This window comes from Gorilla gorilla, chromosome 20 (assembly GCF_029281585.2).
Source record: "Gorilla gorilla gorilla isolate KB3781 chromosome 20, NHGRI_mGorGor1-v2.1_pri, whole genome shotgun sequence".
NCBI classification, from domain to species: domain Eukaryota; kingdom Metazoa; phylum Chordata; class Mammalia; order Primates; family Hominidae; genus Gorilla; species Gorilla gorilla.
The window spans coordinates 16,322,924-16,347,078 of NC_073244.2; the positions used below are offsets into that span (position 1 = coordinate 16,322,924).

The following is a 24,155-nucleotide window of genomic DNA, read 5'->3' on the forward strand; positions in this document are numbered from 1 at the left end:
TAATCACATTCAAGGTCACCAGGTAGAGTTGTACAGGTTGTACACTGCAAGAGAGTGCCTGGCAAAAAGATCAAATGGGGCTGGGACTTCTCATTGGCCAACCTACCTTTCCCCAGAAGGAGTGATTTTTCTATCGGCACAAAAGCACTATATGGACTAGTAATGGTTACAGGTTCAGAGATTACCCAGTGAGGCCTTATTCCTCCCTTCCCCCCAAAACTGACACCTTTGTTAGCCACCTCCCCACCCACATACATTTCTGCCAGTGTTCACAATGACACTCAGTGGTCATGTCTGGACATGAGTGCCCAGGGAATATGCCCAAGCTATGCCTTGTCCTCTTGTCCTGTTTGCATTTCACTGGGAGCTTGCACTATGCAGCTCCAGTTTCTTGCAGTGATCAGGGTCCTGCAAGCAGTGGGGAAGGGGGCCAATTTATTGGAGGACTCCCTCCCAGCTTTGGAAGCCTCATCCGTGTGTGTGTGTGTGTGTGTGTGTGTGTGTGTGTGTGTGTGTGTGTGTGTAGACAAGCTCTCGCTCTGTCACCCAGGCTGGAGTGCAGTGGTGCAATCATAGTTCACTGCAGTCTTGACCTTCTGGGCTCAAGTGATCCTCCCACCTCAGCCTCCTGAGTAGCTGGGACCATAGGCTCACAACACCACACCTGGCAAATTTGATTTTTTTTTTTTTTAAGAGACGGGGTCTCGCAACATTGCCCAGACTTCCTTTGTGTTAATAAAGCTTTCTCAACTGCCTCAGCCTTGTGTGAGTTGAGGGGAGGTGTCACATCCAGCTGGAGTCCTTTCTAAGCAGCCACAGCCTGATCCTCCCACTTCCTCCCCCAAGAAAACATTGTGGGTTGATGGCCATACCGTGAGGTTCTGGTCCAAATCTGGGACTTTCTATGACCTTCTGGGTCTCTAGTGAAAACTAAAGACTCCTCTCCAGAAAAAAACATTTGGTTTCTAATGAGGCCTGGAATCTCATTCTTGACCTGGGGAGCGGAATCCCTTTTTGCAGTACTCCCGGGCCCTCTGTTGGGGCCTCCCCTTCCTCTCCAGGGTGGAGTTGAGGAGGCGGGGCTGTGGGCCTCCTTATCTCTAGAACCGGCCCTGGCTCTCTGGCGCGGGGCCCCTGAGTCCGGGCTTTTTGCCATGGGGTCTCTGTTCCCTCTGTCGCTGCTGTTTTTTTTGGCGGCCGCCTACCCGGGAGTTGGGAGCGCGCTGGGACGCCGGACTAAGCGGGCGCAAGGCCCCAAGGGTAGCCCTCTCGCGCCCTCCGGGACCTCAGTGCCCTTCTGGGTGCGCATGAGCCCGGAATTCGTGGCTGTGCAGCCGGGGAAGTCAGTGCGGCTCAATTGCAGCAACAGCTGTCCCCAGCCGCAGAATTCCAGCCTCCGCACCCCGCTGCGGCAGGGCAAGACGCTCAGAGGGCCGGGTTGGGTGTCTTACCAGCTGCTCGACGTAAGGGCCTGGAGCTCCCTCGCGCACTGCCTCGTGACCTGCGCAGGAAAAACACGCTGGGCCACCGCCAGGATCACCGCCTACAGTGAGGGACAGGGGCTCGGTCCCGGCTGGGGTGAGGGGAGGGGGCTGGAAGAGGTGGGGGGAGGGTAGTTGACAGTCGCTCTATAGGGAGCGCCCGCGGACCTCACTCAGAGGCTCCCCCTTGCCTTAGAACCGCCCCACAGCGTGATTTTGGAGCCTCCGGTCTTAAAGGGCAGGAAATACACTTTGCGCTGCCACGTGACGCAGGTGTTCCCGGTGGGCTACTTGGTGGTGACCCTGAGGCACGGAAGCCGGGTCATCTATTCGGAAAGCCTGGAGCGCTTCACCAGCCTGGATCTGGCCAACGTGACCTTGACCTACGAGTTTGCTGCTGGACCCCGCGACTTCTGGCAGCCCGTGATCTGCCACGCGCGCCTCAATCTCGACGGCCTGGTGGTCCGCAACAGCTCGGCACCCATTACACTGATGCTCGGTGAGGCACCCCTGTAACCCTGGGGACCAGGAGGAAGGGGGCAGAGAGAGTTATGACCCCAAGAGGGCGCACAGACCAAGCGTGAGCTCCACGCGGGTCGACAGACCTCCCTGTGTTCCGTTCCTAATTCTCGCCTCCTGCTCCCAGCTTGGAGCCCCGCGCCCACAGCTTTGGCCTCCGGTTCCATCGCTGCCCTTGTAGGGATCCTCCTCACTGTGGGCGCTGCGTACCTGTGCAAGTGCCTAGCTATGAAGTCCCAGGCGTAAAGGGGGATGTTCTATGCCGGCTGAGCGAGACAAAAGAGGAATATGGAACAATCTGGGGAAATGGCCATACATGGTGGCTGACGCCTGTAATCCCAGCACTTTGGGAGGCCGAGGCAGGAGAATCGCTTGAGCCCAGGAGTTCGAGACCAGCCTGGACAACATAGTGAGACCCCGTCTATGCAAAAAATACAAAAATTAGCCGGGTGTGGTGGCCCGCACCTGTGGTCCCAGTTACCCGGGAGGCTGAGTTGGGAGGATCCTTTGAGCCCTGAAAGTCGAGGTTGCAGTGAGCCTTGATCGTGCCACTGCACTCCAGCCTGGGGGACAGAGCACGACCCTGTCTCCAAAAATAAATAAAAATAAAAATAAATATTGGCGGGGGAACCCTCTGGAATCAATAAAGGCTTCCTTAACCAGCCTCTGTCCTGTGACCTAAGGGTCCCCATTACTGCCCTTCTTCAGAGGAACTGGTTTGTTTTTGTTGTTGTTGTTTTTGTTTTTGCGATCACTTTCTCCAAGTTCCTTGTCTCTCTGAGGGCACCTGAGGTTTCCTCACTCAGGGCCCACCTGGGGTCCCGAAGCCCCAGACTCTGTGTATCCCTAGCGGGTGTCACAGAAACCTCTCCTTCTGCTGGCCTTATCGAGTGGGATCAGCGCCGGCCGGGGAGGGCCACGGGCAGGGGAGGGGTGGGGTTCATGGTATGGCTTTCCTGATTGGCGCCGCCGCCACCACGCGGCAGCTCTGATTGGATGTTAAGTTTGCTATCCCAGCCCCACCTTCAGACCCTGTGCTTTCCTGGAGGCCAAACAACTGTGGAGCGAGAGCTCATCTCCAAAATAACTTACCACGCTGGAGTGAGACCACGAATGGTGGGGAGGGGAGGGTCCCACGGACATATTGAGGGACATGGATACGCAGAAGAGGTATCCATGTGGTGGCAGCCGGGAAGGGGTGATCAGATGGTCCACAGGGAATATCACAAACTCGAATTCTGACGATGTCCTGGTAGTCACCCAGCCAGATGAGCGCATGGAGTTGGGGGTGGGGGGTGTCAAAGCTTGGGGCCCGGAAGCGGAGTCAAAAGCATCACCCTCGGTCCCTCGTTCTCGTGTGGATGTCAGGGCCCCCGTCCACCGAGCAGAAGGCGGACTCGGGCGCTCCAGGGTGGCTCGAGCTCACACACGCTGAGTAGACACGTGCCCGCTGCACCCTGGGTAAATACAGACCCGGAGCCGAGCGGATTCTAATTTAGACGCCCGCGAACGCTGCGCGCACGCACACGTGTCCTCGGCTCGCTGGCACTTTCGTCCCGCCCCCTCCGTCGCGTGCCGGAGCTGACCCGGAGGGGTGCTTAGAGGTATGGCTCCGCGGGGTCAAAAGGAGAAGGATCAGTGAAAGAGGCATCCCCACACCCTCCCCTAGCACTGTCCTTTCCCCATCCAGTGCCTCCCAAATCTCTCTTAGTCCCCAAATGTATCCCCGCCCTAAGGGGCGCTGGTGGGAGGAGCTAAATGTGGGGGCGGAGCTCGGAGTACAGCTCATTATCATAGCATCTCAGCCAGGGCTGGGGTAGGGGTTTGGGAAGGGCAACCCAGCATCCCCCGATCCCAGAGTCGCGGCCGGGGATGACGCGAGAGAGCGTGGTCGCCCCCAGAAGGCCCCGGGCCATCATGCCGGCCTCCACGTAGACCCCGGGGGTCGCTCGCTCCTGCCAGCTCGCCTTCACCAAGGCCAGGAGCTTAGCGCACGCTCGCCTCCCGCCCCCCCGCCGCCTCTGCCGCCGCCCCCTCCTTGGAAACCAAGTTACCAACGTTAAACCAATCCCCGAGCGCAACTCTGCCTCCCCCACACCCCACCCGCCGCGCCGCGCGGAGCCGTCCTCTAGCCCAGCTCCTCGGCTCGCGCTCTCCTCGCCTCCTGTGCTTTCCCCGCCGCGGCGATGCCAGGGCCTTCGCCAGGGCTGCGCCGGGCGCTACTCGGCCTCTGGGCTGCTCTGGGCCTGGGGCTCTTCGGCCTCTCAGGTAAGAGCCCCGCTCTGGTTCGGGGTGGACAGGGCGGGGGCGGAGTCCCTGGACCTGAGAAACGGCCTCCTGTCCCTCCCAGCTCCGCCCTCGCCTCGCTCCCACGCCTCTGCCCCCACCTCGAGCCTGAGTCTTCTCCCCTTCCCCCTCCTCCCCAACACACACCCGAGCCCCAGCTTCCTGACTCCTCGATAGCCCCTACCCGCTTCGAGATCCTAGGTGTTCTTCCGCACACAACCCTTCGCCCTGGAGACCCAGTGTCTCTCCTGTCCGCTCCCCGGGTACCTCCTTACGCTCTGCTGTGCACCATGGTCCACGGACTGGCATCTTCCCCACTCGCGGTCCGCGAAGACTCCATCTCTCCAACTACCCTGACTCAGAGGCGCTGTTCCCGCTCCACCCAGAGCCCTGGCAACCGGGTCCCTCAGCTGTTCCCGCGGTTCCTTCCATGAGCCCAGCCTTGCGTCCCGGCTCCGTGTTCTTCACCGGGTGTAGGGTCCTTCCTGATCCTTGACCCAGCCTCGTCTCTCCTTTGCCCTTGCCGCAAACGCACTCTCCTTGTATCCCGGCATTCTGCCAGGACCCTGAGAACTGGTTCATCCCCCATCCCCCATCCCGGGTCCCCTTCTCTCAGACTTGCTGTGTTCATCCAAGAACCCACCTTTCCTCTCCTCTACCCCCTCCCCCCATGCTTTCCCGCCGCTCCATCGGCGCTTTGGAGACCATGGCTCTCTGCTACCACGTCCCAGAGACACCCTCGAGGTTTAGACTCTGGGAACGCGCCTTTAAACCGGAGGCCTGGGCAGGACGCGGGACGCCTGGGTTCTTTCCCAGGCTGCAGCCTCTCCTCCTCCTCCCCGCCCTCTGAGAACCCTTGACTCGACATAGGGGCTCTAAGATGTCAGGGAGTTGGCTCCCCAGGCTCAGCCCGCGTTTCCCTGGGCAGCGGTCTCGCAGGAGCCCTTCTGGGCGGACCTGCAGCCTCGCGTGGCGTTCGTGGAGCGCGGGGGCTCGCTGTGGCTGAATTGCAGCACCAACTGCCCTCGGCCGGAGCGCGGTGGCCTGGAGACCTCGCTGCGCCGAAACGGGACCCAGAGGGGTTTGCGTTGGTTGGCGCGGCAGCTGGTGGACATTCGCGAGCCGGAGACTCAGCCCGTCTGCTTCTTCCGCTGCGCGCGGCGCACACTACAGGCGCGTGGGCTCATTCGCACTTTCCGTGAGTTCTGGGTGGCCACGCGCGTACTCCACTACTCGCCCTCCCTCCCAGGCCCCGCCCTCTGGGTCCCAGGGTCCTCCCCTTCAGGCCCCACCTTCTGTTCCAAGTCCCGGCGTTCAAAGAGCTGCGGACTCTTCCCCCTTGCAGAGCGACCAGATCGCGTAGAGCTGATGCCGCTGCCTCCCTGGCAGCCGGTGGGCGAGAACTTCACCCTGAGCTGTAGGGTCCCCGGCGCCGGGCCCCGTGCGAGCCTCACGCTGACCCTGCTGCGGGGCGCCCAGGAGCTGATCCGCCGCAGCTTCGCCGGTGAACCACCCCGAGCGCGGGGCGCGGTGCTCACAGCCACGGTACTGGCTCGGAGGGAGGACCATGGAGCAAATTTCTCGTGTCGCGCGGAGCTGGACCTGCGGCCGCACGGACTGGGACTGTTTGAAAACAGCTCGGCCCCCAGAGAGCTCCGAACCTTCTGTGAGTGGGTGTGGGGAGGAGATGGGGACCCAGTGGGGTCGGTCGGTGTTTAGGAGGTTTAGAGGTAGATACATCTGAATGCTGATCCCGACTTCAACCCTCGCCGGCTGAGCTGTTTCCCCCTCCGTGCCTTGAGGATGATAATACGATAAGATAGTGCATGTCAAGTGCTTAGGACATATTGAGCGCTCGGAGTTCGTTCAAACTTGGTTCTTCGACCCCTAGCCCTGTCTCCGGATCCCCCGCGCCTCGCTGCTCCCCGGCTCTTGGAAGTTGGCTCGGAAAGGCCCGTGAGCTGCACTCTGGACGGACTGTTTCCAGCCTCAGAGGCCAGGGTCTACCTCGCACTGGGGGACCAGAATCTGAGTCCTGATGTCACCCTCGAAGGGGACGCATTCGTGGCCACTGCCACAGCCACAGCTAGCGCAGAGCAGGAGGGTGCCAGGCAGCTGGTCTGCAACGTCACCCTGGGGGGCGAAAACCGGGAGACCCGGGAGAACGTGACCATCTACAGTAAGGAAGGAGGCGGGGTCTCCGCGGCTCCGAGGTGGGACCAGAGGAATGCGAAGGCGGGGCGAAGAGTGGGCGGGACCTCAGTACCGGAACAGGCGTGGCCCGAGTTTCCCGAGGGGGCGGGGCAGGTGGGGACGGAGACGTAATCGCTGGGGAGGAGGAGCCTGTACAGCCTGAGAGGCGGGGCGCGGTACCCTAATTCGGTCTCAGCACCCCGAGGATTCAGGCAGATAAGGGGCGGGCCTTGACCGGAGGGAGGGGTATGGTCAGTATACTCCGACCAAATGCTCCGCCCCCAGGCTTCCCTGCACCACTCCTGACCCTGAGCGAACCCAGCGTCTCCGAGGGGCAGATGGTGACAGTAACCTGCGCAGCTGGGGCCCAAGCTCTGGTCACACTGGAGGGAGTTCCAGCCGCGGTCCCGGGGCAGCCCGCCCAGCTTCAGCTAAATGCCACCGAGAACGACGACAGACGCAGCTTCTTCTGCGACGCCACCCTCGACGTGGACGGGGAGACCCTGATCAAGAACAGGAGCGCAGAGCTTCGTGTCCTATGTGAGTTGGTGATAACCCCTCGCCCCCCACCTCCTGGTGACTTCCAAGGACCCGCCTGCTCCCTCGCCGTGTCGTGGAGGCGGAGCCATTTCTTACGTCTAAGCCTCTGTAACCCCACGCCCTGCCCGCAGACGCTCCCCGGCTAGACGATTCGGACTGCCCCAGGAGTTGGACGTGGCCCGAGGGCCCAGAGCAGACGCTGCGCTGCGAGGCCCGCGGGAACCCAGAACCCTCAGTGCACTGTGCGCGCTCCGACGGCGGGGCCGTGCTGGCTCTGGGCCTGCTGGGTCCAGTCACTCGGGCGCTCTCAGGCACTTACCGCTGCAAGGCGGCCAATGATCAAGGCGAGGCGGTCAAGGACGTAACGCTAACGGTGGAGTGTGAGTGGGGGTGCGCAGGGTGCATTTCTATCTGGTTCAGGGTCTGGAGGGTGGCCAGCCTCCAGGGAAGAGTAGGAGTAGGGTATGAGGTGTCCCTTTGGGTGAGGTTTTGGGAAAGGGAAGAGGCTGATTAGTGGGGTTGGAGAAAGATCTTGGAGGATGGAAGGGACCGGGTGGGCGTGCCCCTAGCCTAGGGCGCGGTATTTGGGCGGAGTCGTGGAAAGGCGGGCAGTCCAGAGTGTTTAAGTTTTTAGACCGAAAAAGGCGCCACTGGTGGCTCAGGAAGCTCCCAGACAGAGTGCATGGCTCGACTAGCGTGACACTTCCTTGGATCGGCGTCCAAGGGTTATGCAGGGACAACACTTCGTGGAAGCCTTGCCGCGCCAAGGAGGGTCTAGGGACGTCAGATTTGCCCCCAAACCCCAAAGTCAACAATACACTCCCTCCTCCAGACGCACCAGCGCTGGACAGCGTGGGCTGCCCAGAACGCATTACTTGGTTGGAGGGAACAGAAGCCTCGCTGAGCTGTGTGGCGCACGGAGTACCGCCGCCTGATGTGATCTGCGTGCGCTCTGGAGAGCTCGGGGCCGTCATCGAGGGGCTGTTGCGTGTGGCCCGGGAGCATGCGGGCACTTACCGCTGCGAAGCCACCAACCCTCGGGGCTCTGCGGCCAAAAATGTGGCCGTCACGGTGGAATGTGAGTAGGGGCACCGCGGAGTTAGGCAGGATCTGTGGGACAACCCCGGCTGGACTTCCTGGCCCCTGTGTGAGCCCCTGCAATCCTGTTTCCCAGATGGCCCCAGGTTTGAGGAGCCGAGCTGCCCCAGCAATTGGACATGGGTGGAAGGATCTGGGCGCCTGTTTTCCTGTGAGGTCGATGGGAAGCCACAGCCAAGCGTGAAGTGCGTGGGCTCCGGGGGCGCCACTGAGGGGGTGCTGCTGCCGCTGGCACCCCCAGACCCTAGCCCCAGAGCTCCCAGAATCCCTAGAGTCCTGGCACCCGGTATCTACGTCTGCAACGCCACCAACCGCCACGGCTCCGTGGCCAAAACAGTCGTCGTGAGCGCGGAGTGTGAGCGAGGCCCAGGCGGGTAGGGAGCAGGGGTGCCCCACGGTCCAGGCACTCCCTGACATCCCCCATGGCTGCTTTGCAGCGCCACCGGAGATGGATGAATCTACCTGCCCAAGTCACCAGACGTGGCTGGAAGGGGCTGAGGCTTCCGCGCTGGCCTGCGCCGCCCGGGGTCGCCCTTCCCCAGGAGTGCGCTGCTCTCGGGAAGGCATCCCATGGCCTGAGCAGCAGCGCGTGTCCCGAGAGGACGCGGGCACTTACCACTGTGTGGCCACCAATGCGCATGGCACGGACTCCCGGACCGTCACTGTGGGCGTGGAATGTGAGTGGGGGCAGCACCGGATGGAGGGGACACGGTCCTCGGAAGAATGACTCGCAGCGGTGGGAGCATTCAAGGGCACCTCTCCCAATCCCATTCTCCTCGGGGACAGGGAATTCCAGCCTAAACCAGGGGGTAATGAAAATTCTAGCCAGGCGCAGTGGCTCAGGTCTGTAATCCCAACACTTTGGAAGGTTGAGGCGGATGAATCACTTGAGGCCAGGAGTTCGAGACCAGCCCGGCCAACATGGCGAAAACCCGTCTCTACAAAAATTAGCCGGTCGTGGTGGTGGGCGCCTGTGGTCCCAGCTACTTGGGAGGCTGAGGCAGGAGAATCGCTTGAGCCTGGGAGGCAGAGGTTGCAGGGAGCCGAGATCCCGCCACTGCACTCCAGCCTGGGCAACAGAGTGAGACTCTTTCTTAGAAAAAAAAAAAAGAAAATTCTAGGGAATAGCAGCACGGCCCTCCTCAAATCCTGGATTAGAACACTGACCTGTGCTTCACCTCCTTCCATTCGGTGAAGAAGGGCGAGGAATTTTAGCCGCAACAGCAGCCTGATTGTCGGGGAAGGAGGCTCTGATAGGAGGCAGGATCCTCTTCTGCCCATCAGAGGCGCGGTGGTCTCCCATCGATCGTGGTGGGCCGGAGCAGGGCATTTGATCAGTGGCTGGGCCGGCGCTAAGCCCCACTTCACCTTCTGTGCCCTTCAGACCGGCCAGTGGTGGCCGAACTTGCTGCCTCGCCCCCTGGAGGCGTGCGCCCAGGCGGAAACTTCACGTTGACCTGCCGCGCGGAGGCCTGGCCTCCAGCCCAGATCAGCTGGCGCGCGCCCCCGGGGGCCCTCAACATCGGCCTGTCGAGCAACAACAGCACACTGAGCGTGGCAGGCGCCATGGGAAGCCACGGCGGCGAGTACGAGTGCGCAGCCACCAACGCGCACGGGCGCCACGCGCGGCGCATCACGGTGCGCGTGGCCGGTAAGTGGCAGCTGGGGAGAGGCGGGGCGAGGTATCTGAGAGGGGACGTGACCTGGGTCTTGGGGCGGCCGGCCCCGCCTGCCTCCCTCTCGGTCCCGGTAGACTAGACGGAAGTGGAACAGAGTAGAAGTCAAAGGTGCCTGAGCGGGTGGGGCTGTTGATCGCACGTTGAGGGGTGGGAGATGTAGGTGGCAGGGGGACTGAATTCAAGGGGAGGGACCCTCCGGGGCTGTCACTGCTGCAGGAAAGGACTTAAAAACTTGGGATGGATTCTGCGTGGTGGATACTTGACCCAATTCACAATCCACTGTGGGGAAGATTGGGGAGGGACCAAAGTCATTGGATGATGGAGAGAGGGGTCAAGATCGCCTTCTCTCACTTCCTGAAGCTCCTGGGGCTGGGTTCTCTCTGGGGTCGGGGGAACCTGACCTGGTCCTGCCGATCCTCATTTTTTGGGGGATGGGGAGAGTTGACTTGTCGCCAGGGGGCTAAGTGTGGTCACGGGTTTATATCCCCATGGGCTGAAGTGCGATATAAATCGGGTCTTGGGTCGCCCTGGCACTGGGAGTGGCCTTATTGCATGGGTTGTCTCCCTTCTCCCAAGGCCAGACAGTGAGCTCCCCGGGGCATGAGGACTGACTTCGTGCCTGTGGGAGTGCGGGGGGCGGTGGGAGAAGCCCCCCGGAGCTTGGCCACCCTCCGCGAGGGTCTCCACCCCGCAGGTCCGTGGCTATGGGTCGCCGTGGGCGGCGCGGCGGGGGGCGCGGCGCTGCTGGCCGCGGGGGCCGGCCTGGCCTTCTACGTGCAGTCCACCGCCTGCAAGAAGGGCGAGTACAACGTGCAGGAGGCCGAGAGCTCAGGCGAGGCCGTGTGTCTCAACGGAGCGGGCGGCGGCGCTGGCGGGGCGGCAGGCGCGGAGGGCGGACCCGAGGCAGCGGGGGGCGCGGCCGAGTCGCCGGCGGAGGGCGAGGTCTTCGCCATACAGCTGACATCGGCGTGAGCCCGCTCCCCTCTCCCCGCGGGCCGGGGGACGCCCCCCAGACGCACACGGGGGCTTATTTATTGCTTTATTTATTTACTTATTCATTTATTTATGTATTCAACTCCAAGGGCGTCACCCCCATTTTCTACCCATCCCCTCAATAAAGTTTTTATAAAGGAACTCCCTGTCTCCGCTTCTGTTTCTGCAAGGTGGAACAAGCCCAGGGTTCCAGTCGTGACCTCCCGAGTTATTCATTCAAAAAGCGATTTTTGAGAGGGCCGAGGGTGGTGGCTCAGGCCTGTAATCCCAGGACTTGTGGGAGGCCCAGGTGGGAGGATCCCTTGCACCCAAGAGTTTCAGACCAGCCTGGGCAACATAGGGAGACCCTACAAAAAATATTTTTCAAAAATTAGCCAAGGCCGGTCGCGGTGGCTCACGCGTGTAATCCCAGGACTTTGGAAGGCCGAGGCGGGCAGATCACGAGGTCGAGGTCATGAGATCGAGATCATCCTGGCCAATATGGTGAAACCCCGTCTCTACTAAAAATACAAAAATTAGCTGGGCATGGTGGCGCGAGCGTGTAGTCCCAGCTATTCGGGAGGCTGAGGCAGGAGAATCGTTTTAACCCCGGAGGGAGAGGTTGCAGTGAGCCGAGATCGTGCCACTGAACTCCAGCCTGGCGACAGAGCGAGATTCCGTCTTAAAAAAAAAAAAAAAAAAAAAAAAAAAAAACAGGCGCGGTGGCTCACGCCTGTAATCCCAGCACTTTGGGAGGCCGAGGCGGGCGGATCACGAGGTCAGGAGATCGAGACCATCCTGGCTAACACGGTGAAACCCCGTCTCTACTAAAAATACAAAAAAAAAAAAAAAAAAAAAAAATTAGCCGAGCGTGGTGGCGGGCGCCTGTAGTCCCAGCTACTCAGGAGGCTGAGGCAGGAGAATGGCATGAACCCGGGGGGGCAGAGCTTGCAGTGAGCCGAGATCGCGCCACTGCACTCCATCCTGGCAGACAGCAAGACTCCGTCTCAAAAAAAAAAAAAAAAAAAATTAGCCAGGGCCGAGCACAGTGCTCTCGCTTGAATCCCAGAACTTTGGGAAGCTAAAGCAGGGGGGTCACTTGAGGTCAGGAGTTCGAGACCACCCTGGCCAACGTGGTGAAACACCTTCTCTACTAAAAATACAAAAAATTAAGGCCGGGCGAAGTGGCTCACGTCTGTAATCCCAGCACTTTGTGAGGCTGAGGCGGGTGGATCATGGGGTCAGAAGATCAAGACTGTCCTGGCTAACATGGTGAAACCCCGTCTCTACTAAAAATACAAAAAATTAGCCGGGCGTGGTGGCACATGCCTGTAGTCCCAGCTACTCAGGAGGCTGAGGCAGGAGAATCGCTTTAACCCCGGAGGCAGAGGTTGCAGTGAGCCGAGATCGCACCATTGCACTCCAGCCTGGGCAACAGAGCGAGACCCTGTCTCAAAAAAAAAAAAAAAATGTGTTTTTTGAGGGGGCTGGGCATGGTGGCTCAAGCCTGTAATCCCAGGACTTTTGGGAGGCCCAGGTGGGAGGATCCCTTGCGCCCACGAGTTTCAGACCAGCCTGGGCAACATAGCGAGACCCTACAAAAAACATGCTTCAAAAAAAATTTTTTTTTTTTTGAGATGGAGTCTCGCTCTGTCGCCCAGGCTGGACAGCAGTGGCACTATCTCTGCTCACTGCAAGCTCCGTCTCCCAGGTTCATGCCATTCTCCTGCCTCAGCCTCCCAAGTAGCTGGGATTACAGGTGCCTGCCACCACACCCAGCTAATTTTTTTTTGTATTTTTAGTAGAGATGGGATTTCACCGTGTTCGCCAGGATGGTCTCTATCTCCTGACCTCGAGATCCGCCCGCCTCGGCCTCCCAAAGTGCTGGGATTACAGGCGTGAGCCACTGCGCCCGGCCTCAAAAAAAAAAATTTTTTTTTTGAGATGGAGTCTTGCTCTGTCACCCAGGCTGGAGTGCTGTGGTGTAATCTCGGCTCACTGCAACCTCTGCCTCCTGGGTTCAAGCAATTCCCCTGCCTTGGCTTCCCAAATAGCTGGGACTATAGGCATGCACCACCACACCCAGCTAATTTTTGTATTTTTAGTAGAGACAGGGTTTCACCATGTTGGCCAGGCTGGTCTCGAACTCCTGACCTAAGGTGATCCACCTGCCTCGGTCTCCCAAAGTGCTGGGATTACAGCTGTAAGCCACCATGCCTGGCGTATTTTTCAAAAATTAGCCAGACATGGTGGTGCATGCCTGTAGTCCCAGCTACTTGGGAGGCTGAGGCAGGAGGATCCTTTGAGCCTAGGAGGTCAAAGCCACTTCCAGCTATGATATCATCATTGTGCTCCAGCCCAGGTGATAGAACAAGACCCTGTCTCTAAAAACAAACAACGAAAAAATCCAAAAACTTTTTTTGAACACCTACTATGCGTCAGGCACAATCTAAGCTGTCTTTTTCTTTTTCTTTTTTTTTTTTTTTTTGAGACAGGGTCTCTCTGTCGCCCAGGCTGGAGTGCAGTGGTGTAATCTCAGCTCACTGCAAGCTCTGCCTCCCAGGTTCAAGCGATTTTCCTGCCTCAGCCTCCTGAGTAGCTGGGATTACAGGCGCGCGCCACCACTATGCCCGGCTAATTTTCGTATTTTTAGTAAAGACAGGGTTTCACCATGTTGGTCAGGCTAGTCTCGAACTCCTGACGTCGTGATTCACCTGCCTCGGTCTCCCAAAGTGCTGGAATTACAAGCCTGAGCCACTGTGCCTGGCCCGGCTGGCTTTTCTCAGTGTGACCTAGAGCTCGTCCTCTCTCAGTGCCTGTTTTCTGCTCTCTTCACACCCTTGGGCAGGGGTGGGGGCCTCACTCCTTCCTCCTACTTATCTCTTCCACCCAGCACTGCCCTCTGATCTGGGTCACTCTTGGAGGTGGGAGCTAGGTGCTTCCCCCAGGCCTGGTTACCGGCAGAGCTGAGGCCACCTTGCCAGGGTGGGTGGAGGCCCTCTCCATTGTGCCTCTGCCCTGAGACTTCGGTGAAACCTTCCTGGGCAGGCACTGGCTGATGCTATGGGTGTCAGCCCTTAGCATGTCCCCCCTGTTAAAGGGTGCACCCCTGCCCCACCCTCAATGCCTCCTTTGTCCTGTGTCCACCCACAGTGCTTCAGTTTACCCCCACCCTGCCTTTCCACTCAGCCTATCATGATTCAGAACAGACACACACAGGGTATCCGCTGTAACCCCCACTACACGGCACCTTCCCCCCTCATCCCCAACAGCATAAGGCACAGCAGCTGAGCCTCCTCCCCACAGCCTCCTCCTCTGCCCCTCCTCCCTCAAAAGCAGGAACACGGAGCCCTAGAGAAGGAAGCCAGTCCCATGCAAACGTGTAATGAGCAAAGATGAGACAGGGAAATGGCACAAGAGGGCAGGCCAGTGGTCGGTGCTGGAGCCAGGGGCCAGGTATAACACCCAAAAAGGCACCAGCCAGGTGCAGTCCCTGCCACTAACAGCACCTCACCTTTTCTGCCTGTGCCCTCCCTACTTAATGATCTCTCTCCGCTCCTACTGACCTCAAGGTCTCTTTCAGAGCCTTCAGATGAGATATTTATTTTAGTAGGTTGGTGCAAAAGTAATTGCTGTTTTTGCCATTGAAAGTAATGGCAGGCAGGGCATGGTGGCTCACGCCTGTAATCCCAGCACTTTGGGAGGCCGAGGTGGGCAGATCACGAGGTCAGGAGTTCAAGACCAGCCTGGCTAACATGGTGAAACCCTGTCTCTACTAACAATACAAAAAAAATTAGCTGGACATGGTGGCACACCCCTGTAGTCTCAGCTACTTGGGAGGCTGAGGCAGGAGAACTGCTTGAACCCTGAAGCGGAGGCTGCAGTGAGCTGAAATCACGCCACTGCACTCCAGCCTGGGCCACAGAGTGAGACTGTCTCAGAGGAAAAAAAAAAAAAAAAGTAATGGCAAAAACTGCAATTACTTTTTCCTTTTCTTTCTGTTTTTTTTTTTTTTTGAGACGGAGTCTCACTGTGTGGCCCAGGCTGGAGTGCAGTGGCGCAATCTTGGCTTACTGCAGCCTCCGCCTCCCAGGTTCAAGCGATTCTCTCCTGCCTCAGCCTCCCAATAGGATTACAGGCACCCACCACTATGCTTGGCTAATTTTTGTATCTTTAGCAGAGATGGGGTTTCACCATGTTTGCCAGGCTGGTCTCGAACTCCTGATCCACCCACCTCAGCTTCCCAAAGTGCTGGGATTACAGGCAGGCATGAGCCATGGTGCCCGACTTTTTTTTTTTTTTTTTTTTTTTTTTTTTTTTGAGACAGAGTCTCACTTTGTCACCCAGGCTGGAGTGCAAAGGCAAGATCTCACTGCAGCCTCTGCCTCCTGGGTTAAAGTGATTCTTCCACCTTAGCCCCCTGAGTAGGTGAGATTACAGGCACGTGCCACCAGACCTGCCTAATTTTTGTATTTTTAATAGAAAGGAGGTTTCACCATTTTGGCCACGCTGGTCTCGAACTCCTGACCTCAAGGGATTCGCCCACCTCAGCCTCCCAAAGTGCTGGGATTACAGGCATGAGCCACCGCGCCCGACCTCCTTAACTCTTTTATTTCCTTGCACACTTTTTCTCTGTAGCCCAGCTCACAACTTCACAACTTAACATCCTCTTAGACATACACCTGAGGTTTTTTTTTTTGTTGTTTGTTTGTTTTTTGAGAGGGAGTCTCTCTCTGTCACCCAGGATGGAATGCAGTGGTGTGCTCTCAGCTCACTGCAACCTTGCAATCTCTGCCTCCCAGGTTCAAGCAACTCTCCTGCCTCAGCCTCCCGAGTAGCTGGGACTACAGACACATGCCGCCACACCTGGCTAATTTTTTGTTTTTTAGTAGAGACAGGGTTTCACCGTGTTGCCCAGGCTGGTCTCAAACTCCTGAGTTCAGACAATCCGCCTGCCTTAGCCTTCCAAAGTGCTGGGATTACAGGCATGAGGCACCGCGTCCTGCCTCTGAGTATTTTTTTTTTTTTTACTGTCTCCTAGAACATCAGCCCCAGTAGAGCAGGGATCTTTGTTCTGTTCACCACTGAGGGTCCTCATTGGGTCCTAGCACACACAGTTGCTCAATAAATGTTGAATAAGTGGGTAATGACAGCCACGAGCTTGCAGATATGTGTTCAAGGTGTGTCCTTGCAGAGAGCTTCTCTATACTTGGCACTGGAGAGGCCTGTCGTGGGCAAGGACATAGATGTGGCGACCTCAGACTTGAGAACTCCTGGGGCAGTAGGGGAGATGGATGTGGATAATGTAACCATAAGCCTTCCTTTCTATTTTAGACTGAGTGGTCAAGGAAGGCTTCCAGACAATGGAAATTCTGATAGGTTCTAAGAGGGAGACCAGCAAGGAGCTGAACCGGAGGCTGACACAGGGTGAGAGTGGGAATGTCTATTTTATTTTTTTTTTGGAGACAGGGTCTCACTCTGTTGCTCAGGCAGCAGTGCAGTGGCACGATCGTGGCTCACTGCAGCTTCAACTTCCCAGACTCAAGTGATCCTCTCACCTCAGCCTCCCAAGCAGCTGGGAATATAGGTGCATGCCACCACATCTGGCTAATTTTTGTATTTTTGGTAGAAACGGGGTTTCACCATGTTGCCCAGGCTGGTCTTGAACTCCTGGGTTCAAGTGATCTTGCTGCCTTGGGCTCCCAAAGTGCCTGGATTACAGGTGTGAGCCTGTGAGCCACATCTGGCCTATTTTATTTTTTAATTAGTTTTTTGTTTTTGTTTTTGTTTTGAGATGGAGTCTCTGTCTCCAAGGCTGGAGTGCAGTGGCACGATCTCGGCTCACTGTAACCTCCACCTCCCAAGTAGCTGGGATTACAGGCACATGCCACCACGCCTGGCTAATTTTTCTATCTTTAGTAGAGACAGGGTTTCCCCATGTTGGCCAGGCTGGTCTCGAACTCCTGACCTCCGGTGATCCACCTGCCTCAGTTTCCCAAAGTGCTGGGATTACAGGAATGAGCCACTGTGCCTGGCTGGGCATGTGTCTTGTTTTTTTCATTCTGTAGATAACAAGCAATTGTGCTCCCTCAGCCTCCCAAGTAGCTGGTACTACAGGCGCCTGCCACTACGCCCGGCTATTTTTTGTAGTTTTAGCAGAGGTGGAGTTTCACCATGTTAACCAGTCTCTAACTCCTGACCTCAGGTGATCCTCCTGCCTTGGCCTCCCAAAGTGCTGGAATTACAGGTGTGAGCCATCAAGTCCAGCCTCAAACTCCTGAGTTTAAGTGATCCTCACACCTCAGCCTCCCTGAGTGCTGGGATTACAGGTGTGAGCCACCACACCTGGCCTGAGTCGGGGGAGGTGTCTATTTTAGTCTGAGTGGTCAAGGAAGGCTTCTCTGAAGAGCTGATGTTGGGGCCAGGCCTCCTCAAGCGATTAGAAGGTGTCAGCCATGGGGAGATGTGGAGGGAGGGTGTCTCAGGCCAAGGAAGGGTAAGATCAAATAATTCAGGGATCTGAGGGCAGAGGAATCTGGACTCCAGTTCTCCCATTCAGGGCTGCCCAGGAGAGACAAAGAGGATCTCATAAGGGTGTGTGGCTTTGTGGCTCACTCACGCCCACAGCAAGGACCATGCCCACCCTACCCATCTTTTTATTTATTTTTTTCCCCAAGTCTCCCTCTATTACCCAGGCTGGAGTACAGTGGTACGATCACGGTTCACTGCAGTCTTGACCTCCAGGGCTCAAGTGATCCTCCCACCTCAGTGTCCTGAGTAGCTGGCACTACAGGCACGCACCACCACCCCTGGCTCATTTTTTGATTTTTTGGTAGAGACGGGGTTTCACTGTGTTACCCAGGCTGGTCTCAAACTCCCGGGCTCAAGCGATCCTCCCACCTCTGCCTTCTGAAGTGTTGGGATTACAGGTGTGAGCCACCATGCCCAGCCCGCCACCAGTCTTGACTCTCCATCCTCCCTCCCTCCCTGTGAGTGCTGGTGGCCTGTGTGTCCCGCCTGCTGAAAGATGCCTCTGACTTGGGGCTTTTGACTTCAGGCCTGGGAGACACATTTTGGCTGGATTAGGGAGATCTTAAAAGGGGGTAGGGGACACAGCAGGGGCTAAGGAGAGTGACACACTGCAGGCAGGGGTTGGGTGACAGATGAAGGATCCACTGGTATATGCTGCCAGTGTGTGCCATCTACTTGTGTGTTTTACGTGTGCCTTGTGCGTGTGTCCTGTGTGGGCTGTATCTGTGTGTGACTCAGCTACGTGTCAGCATATCCCTGTCGACGTGTGTCTCTGCTGATGTGTCTGTCAGCATGCACGGCTGTCTTGCATGTGTCTTTTTTGAGATAGAGTCTTGCTCTGTCACCCAGGCTGGAGTGCAGTGGCACGATCTTGGCTCATTGCAACGATCTTGGCTCATTGCAACCTCTGCCTCCCAGGTTCAAGCGATTCTCCTGCCTCAGCCTCCCAAGTAGCTCAGATTACAGGCACATGCTACCACACCTGGCTAATTTTTGCATATTTAGTAGAGACGGGGTTTCATCATGTTGGCCAGGCTGGTCTTGAACTCCTGACCTCAGGTGATCCACCTGCATCAGCCTCCCAAAGTGCTGGGATTACAGAAATGAGCCACTGTGCCTGGCTAGACATGTGTCTTTTTTTTTTTCCCTTCTGTATATAACAGGGTCTCACTATGTTGCCCAGGCTGGTCTCAAACTCGTGGCCTCAAGCAATCCTCCTGCCTCAGCCTCCCAAAGTGTTGGGATTACAGGCGTGAGCCACTGCACCCAGCTTGTGTGTGTCTTTCTGTGTCTGTTGTGTGTGTCTGTGGGTAGTGGCTGTTTCCCTGCATGGGACATTGTGGTAAATGTGGCTAATTCCCTGTGTGGGGGCTGCTGCCTGTGGATAAGACTGTGTCTCTGTGCATGCGCACGTGTGTGCACGCCCCTCACAACCCCAACGAGAAAACACCTGTCCACCTTCCTGGGCTGGCACAGGGGCACAGGAGGCGGGATCCCAAATCACAGGCTTTTTCTCTCGGCATATCTCTGTACTTTATTGTCCCTGCTGTAACAATGCTCATCCTTCCTGAGAGTGTCTCCTGAGGGGGCCTCGGCCAAGGCTGACTGGAGAAGGGGCTGGTGACCCCTAGCAGGCTCTACCACCTGAGGCCTGGGTCTTCCCCCGGGACCCTTGAATCTGGAGATGGCAGAGAGGAGGCAGGCCGGCTCTTTCCCCAATCCTCCTAGGAGAGCTGCTTCTGCCCATTCTCCCACTGGTGAAACGGAGGCAGAAGCAGCAGCTCAGCAGGGTGAAGCTGGGTTTAACCTTCCTGAATGGGGTCCAGGGACACTCCACATCTGCCACATAGCCTCTTGGGCTGGACATTTTTCCTGGGCACCAGCCAGCAGCTGGAGCAGCGAGTGCCGTATTTCTTGTACCTAGGGTTGGGGGACAAGAAACTGCCATTTAGGATGCAGTGGGGGCCCGGAAACCGCCACAGGGAAACCACTTTTCCCAAGAGATAGGTGTTTTGCTTTTTGCTTTCCCCACAGGCCATCCTGGTTACACGTGGACTGATTTGGGGACCCCCGCCCCAACTCCCTCCTCCATTCTAAGGACCTGATCCCACAGGCGTTGCAGAGAGGGGTCCCATCTTCAGCGTCTCTCCAGAGCGGGGTCCTCTGGGTCCGACAGGAAGCACAGCGCCGGGGCTCTTAAGGGTCAGAGGTCAAAGGGCACGGGTCAGAGGCCACGCATGTGAGCTCGGGATGCCTGTGCGGAGTCGGGCATTTTGTGGGGGTCTCAGTAAAGGCCCCATCTAGCTCTGGATCAGCCCTGGGAGTTGCCAGCTCTAAGCCACAGCAAAGCCAGGAAGGGAGACAGATGGCAGCATTCCGCAGAGGAGGAAGCTGGGGGTGGGGGTGACTCAGCCCAAGTGGAGGGGGGTGCTGCGACTCCTCCCTGAGGGCTCTAAATGGGGAAGCAAGATGGAGAAGGGGGGGGCAGGGAGAAAGGCAGGGAAGACAGGAAATTGGCCCCCAAAATATTTATAGCTCTTGGGTTTTCAGGACTCACCCAGGGCCTCGCTGCCTGCTGAGTGGGCCTCGGTGCCTCCTGGGTGGGCTGCAGGGCCCCCAACAGCATCTGCAGGGGATTCCTGAGAACGGCTACTGCAGGGCAGGCTGTGGGGCAGACAAGGTATTAGCACTGGGGGGGATCCGTAGCTTGTCCCCAACAGCCCTCCGAAATGAAGATTTAGTATCAAGGTATCAGCCATCCCCTGAGAAGGCAACTAATATCTGAATGGCCTGGCTTTGCCTCTCATTAGTAATATTATTATTATTATTATTATTTTTTGCAAATGGAGTCTCGCTCTGTTGCCCAGGCTTGAGTGTAGTGGTGTCATCTCAGCTCACTACAACCTCCACCTCCCGGGTTCAAGCAATTCTTATGCCTCAGCCTCCCGAGCAGCTGGGACTACAGGCGTGCGACACCACGCCCAGCTAATTTTTATATTTTTAGTACAGATGGGGTTTCACCATGTTGGCCAGGCTGGTCTCGAACTCCTGACCTCAAGTGATCCACCCACCTCGGCCTCCCAAAGTGCAGGGATTACAGGCATGAGCTACCGTGCCCGACCTAATTATTATTATTATTATTTGAAAAATAGTAAGCACAGGGACAGCCTGCCAGGTTCCAATCCCAGTTCTCCATGTCCTTGCTGTGTGAGCCTGGACACATTATCTCCTACTCTGTGCCTCAGTTTCCTCATCTGTAAAATGGGCTTCCCAACACAACAGTTTTTTTTTCTTTGAAAATTTGATTTATTGATTTTTAAAAAGAGATGGGAGTCTGGGCAATATAGGGAGACCCCGTCTCTACAAACAAAAAAAAATAGCCAGGAGTGGTGGTACAGGCCTGCACTCCCAGCTAGTTGGGAGGCTGAGGAGGGAGGATGGCTTGGGCCTGGGAGGTCCAGGCTGCAGTGAGCCATGATTGCGCCACTGCACTCCAGCCTGGGTGACAGAGCAAGACCCTGTCTCAAAAACAAACAAACAAAAGCAAAAAAAAGCAGCCAGGCATGGTGGCAGCTCACTCCTGTAATCCCAACACTTTGGGAGGGCAAGGCAGATGGATCACCTGAGGTCAAGAGATCGAGACCATCCCGGCCAACATGGCGAAACCCCATATCTACTAAAAATACAAAAATTAGCCAGGCGTGGTAGCGGGCGCCTGTAATCCCAGCTACTCCAGAGGCTGAGGCAGGAGAATCGTTTGAATCCGGGAGGCAGAGGTTGCAGTGAGCCGAGATTGTGTCATTGCACTCCAGCCTGAATGACAGAGTGCAACTCCATCTCAAAAAAAAAAAAAAAAAAAAAAAGTATTGTTTTGGCGGCATGATTAAAAAAGTCATAATTATAATTTTTATAATAACAATAAATAGGTAAAAATTAGAGATGGGGGTCATACTATGTTGCCCAGGCTGGTCTTGAACTCCTGGGCTCATGCAATCCTCCCACCTTGGCCTCCCAAAGTGCTGGGATTACAGGTGTGAGCCACCAGGCCCAGCTTCCCAAAGCTTTTTTTTTTTTTTTTTTTAAGGGGATGGAGTCTTGCTCTATCACCCAGGCTGGAGTGCAGTGGTGCCATCTCTGCTCAGTGCAACCTCCACCTCCTGGGTTCAAGCGATTCTCCTGCCTCAGCCTCCCAAGTAGCTGGGATTACAGGTGCCCATTACCATTCCCAGCTAGTTTTTTTTTTTTTTTTTTTTTTTTGAGACTGAGTCCCGCTCTGTGGCTCAGGCTGGAGTGAGGTGGCGCTATCTCTGCTTACTGAAGACTTCACCTCCTGAGTTCAAGCGATTCTCCTGCCTCAGCCTCCTGAGCAGCTGGGATTACAGGCACCCACTACAACGCCCAGCTAATTTTTTGTATTTTTAGTAGACATGGGGTTTCACTATGTTGGCCAGGCTGATCTCAAACTCCTGACTTCAGGTGATCTGCTCGCCTTGGCCTCCCAAAGTGATGGGATTATAGGCGTGAGCCACTGTGCCCGGCCTCCCCAGGCTTTTGAATGAGCCCACACACATAAAATACTGCCTGTTAACCTCTTATTGTTGTCACTACCAACAAATAGTAGCTGTTAGCATTATTGGGAAAAATCACCGCAGCTGCAGCTGCAGCCTAAGCAAGGCCAGGCCTGATTCCTAAAGAGACCAGGTCTCACACTGGGAGTGGGGAGCCACTGAGTCAGGAGCGGCAGGACTGTATCTGGCACCAGCTCAAATTGTCAACCAGAGACTGGGCCATGTGTAACGTAGAGCACAGGTGAGGGTCCACACCGACGCCAGGGAGCACCCCTACCTCCCACACTGGTGTTTGCGTTGTAACTGGGAGAAAGGGTGGCCTGGCCCCAGCCGGCCCCTACCTGTACGTGGGGATGATCTGCAGGCTGGAGTCCGGCTTTATCTGAAACTTCAGAGTCACCCCCTCGAACCCAGGGTCCACTCTCTCGGTGCCCCGGCAGGGGTTCAGCTGCTTCCGGGGCCTTCTCTGGGGTGGGGCCGAGGGAGTCCCCGGGGGCTGCAGACGGCGGCCCTTTTGGCTGATCCTGGTCTGTGTGTCCTTGGAATCCCTGTCCAGCAGCAGGCGGCCCTGAGTCCCCAGAGCCATTGGGTCCCAGCAAGGCCCCAGGACCGGGGTGTCCTGGGCAGGGGACTGACCCAGCCTCTCCACTGTCTCTTGGAGGAAGCACAGGGCGGTGACCGGGTCCTGGCATGCAGGCCAGAGGGACCTGGGGAGAAGGGCAGTGGGGTCACGTTTTCTTGGGTGACTCCTGGGTTTAGCTGGCCAGGGGGTTCCAACTTGGGCCGGCTCTTTGTGTACCCTTGGACAGGCTACACACCCCACCTGAGGTTCAGTCATTTCTAACTCTGGGTGGAAGGTTTAAGAGTTGCAGTAATTGCAACTCACCTCGCCCACTGTGGGCCTCCCAGGCACGCCCAGCCCTCCACATCAATCAACCCCTTACGGCACCCGTAGATCACCCAGGCAGGGACCGCCCTAGGTGACCGAGGCAGGATATCAAGCCTCTGGCTGCAGGATCGAGAAAAAGGTTACTTTTTTTCTTTGTGTTTCTTTTAGAGACCGAACCTCACTCTGTACCCCCGCCTGGAGTGCAGGGGCGTGATCAGGACTCAGTGCAGCCTAGAACTCCTGGGCTCGAGCGATCCTTCCGCCTCAGCCTCCCGAGTAGCTGGGACTTACGGGCACGCGCCACCACGCCGCTGGCTTGCCATAATATGATTACGATTTTTATCATTTTCATTATTATTGAGTTGCCCTCCATAACCCCTGGATGATCCCTGGGGAGTGCCTACATCAGCCCCAGAGACATGGAATTGCATGGCCTCTGATCCCTAGATGACCCCAAGTGTCTCTGGGCACCAGAACCTCTTTGTAAGTTTCAGTAACTATTATAAAATTGCCACTTCTTGATAACCCCAGCAAAGAGAGGTCATGACCCCTTCCTTGATCACTGAGCCAGGTGGTGAAGTGCTAGCGGGGTCCGGGGAATGGGGTTTGGCCTTACGCACCTCTCACTGATTCTGCAGCATCCTGGGGTCCTCGGCTTCTCCTGGGAGGGGGATCCTCCCAGCGGCTCCAGGTTCAGACAGGGCGGCGCCAGCAGCTTTGCTGGCATTGAGGAGTCCGGGATTGGCTCGGCCTCCATTGCGCCCCAGCCCAGCCCCCTCCCTAATTTCACCCGACCCTGTCCCGCTGGGCCCACCCGATGAAACCCACCTGGGAGGGGCGGGACCTGTGTGGTGGGAGCGCTCTTGGTAGAGGATGCGATGAGCCCCAGCTGAGAGCGACCAGCCTCGGCGGCGCCTTTCCTCTTTCTGGCTTTTTTCAGGTCATCCGCGCACCCCTGCGTGGCAAGGGCGGCCTGGACCCCACCAAATCCCTCCGCAGCTGCCGGGGCGGGGCCTTCCACGCTAGCCCTCCCCCTCGGAAATGGGGGCTCCCAGGCCTCTGCCTTGGATCCCCAGCGGCATCTTAGATCCCAGAGGGAAAAGAGAACCGGGGGCCCAGCACAGCAGATGCAGGTGTGGTTTTGTTTTGTTTTTTGTTTTTGAGACAGGGCCTCACTCTGTCACCCAGGCTGGAGTGGAATGGCCTGATCACCGCTCCACTGCAGCCTAAATCCCCTGGGCTCAAGTGATCCTCCCACCTCAGTCTCCCGAGTAGCTGGGACTACAGGCACTTACCACCACTCCACGCTAATTTTTACTGTTTTTATAGAGACGAGGTCTCGCCATGTTGCCCAGGATGGTCTTAAGCTCCTGGCCTCAAGTGATCCTCCCATCTTGGC

The 24,155-nt window shown here is 57.1% G+C and overlaps 3 protein-coding genes across 4 annotated transcripts; 2 read left to right on the forward strand and 1 right to left on the reverse strand.

Moving 5' to 3' along the window:
* The first annotated feature begins 1,096 nt into the window (after positions 1 to 1,096).
* On the forward strand, positions 1,097 to 2,708 carry ICAM4 (intercellular adhesion molecule 4 (Landsteiner-Wiener blood group)). Its single transcript, XM_004059982.4, has 3 exons — positions 1,097 to 1,548; positions 1,678 to 1,980; positions 2,128 to 2,708. Exons 1-3 carry the CDS (start codon positions 1,155 to 1,157, stop codon positions 2,244 to 2,246), a joined length of 816 nt encoding a protein of 271 aa, XP_004060030.1. The 5' UTR covers positions 1,097 to 1,154; the 3' UTR covers positions 2,247 to 2,708.
* Positions 2,709 to 3,501: 793 nt separating this feature from the next.
* ICAM5 (intercellular adhesion molecule 5) lies at positions 3,502 to 10,930 on the forward strand. Its single transcript, XM_019015226.3, has 11 exons — positions 3,502 to 4,268; positions 5,215 to 5,484; positions 5,632 to 5,952; positions 6,178 to 6,465; positions 6,765 to 7,019; positions 7,151 to 7,399; positions 7,852 to 8,097; positions 8,194 to 8,472; positions 8,555 to 8,794; positions 9,502 to 9,768; positions 10,491 to 10,930. The coding sequence occupies exons 1-11, from the start codon at positions 4,187 to 4,189 to the stop codon at positions 10,766 to 10,768; spliced, it is 2,775 nt and encodes a 924-aa protein (XP_018870771.1). The 5' UTR covers positions 3,502 to 4,186; the 3' UTR covers positions 10,769 to 10,930.
* A 7,877-nt stretch (positions 10,931 to 18,807) lies between these two features.
* Positions 18,808 to 24,135, reverse strand: ZGLP1 (zinc finger GATA like protein 1). 2 transcript variants are annotated; one of them, XM_055371878.2, is made up of 5 exons: positions 23,377 to 24,135; positions 22,209 to 22,574; positions 19,857 to 19,963; positions 19,401 to 19,494; positions 18,808 to 19,219 (listed from the first exon to the last, which is right to left on the reverse strand). In XM_055371878.2, exons 1-5 carry the CDS (start codon positions 23,511 to 23,513, stop codon positions 19,102 to 19,104), a joined length of 822 nt encoding a protein of 273 aa, XP_055227853.1. In that variant the 5' UTR covers positions 23,514 to 24,135; the 3' UTR covers positions 18,808 to 19,101. The 2 variants fall into 2 exon arrangements, with proteins under 2 accessions (XP_055227853.1, XP_063557063.1); XM_063700993.1 differs by having other exon boundaries at positions 22,209 to 22,415; positions 23,377 to 23,686.
* Positions 24,136 to 24,155: the final 20 nt, after the last annotated feature.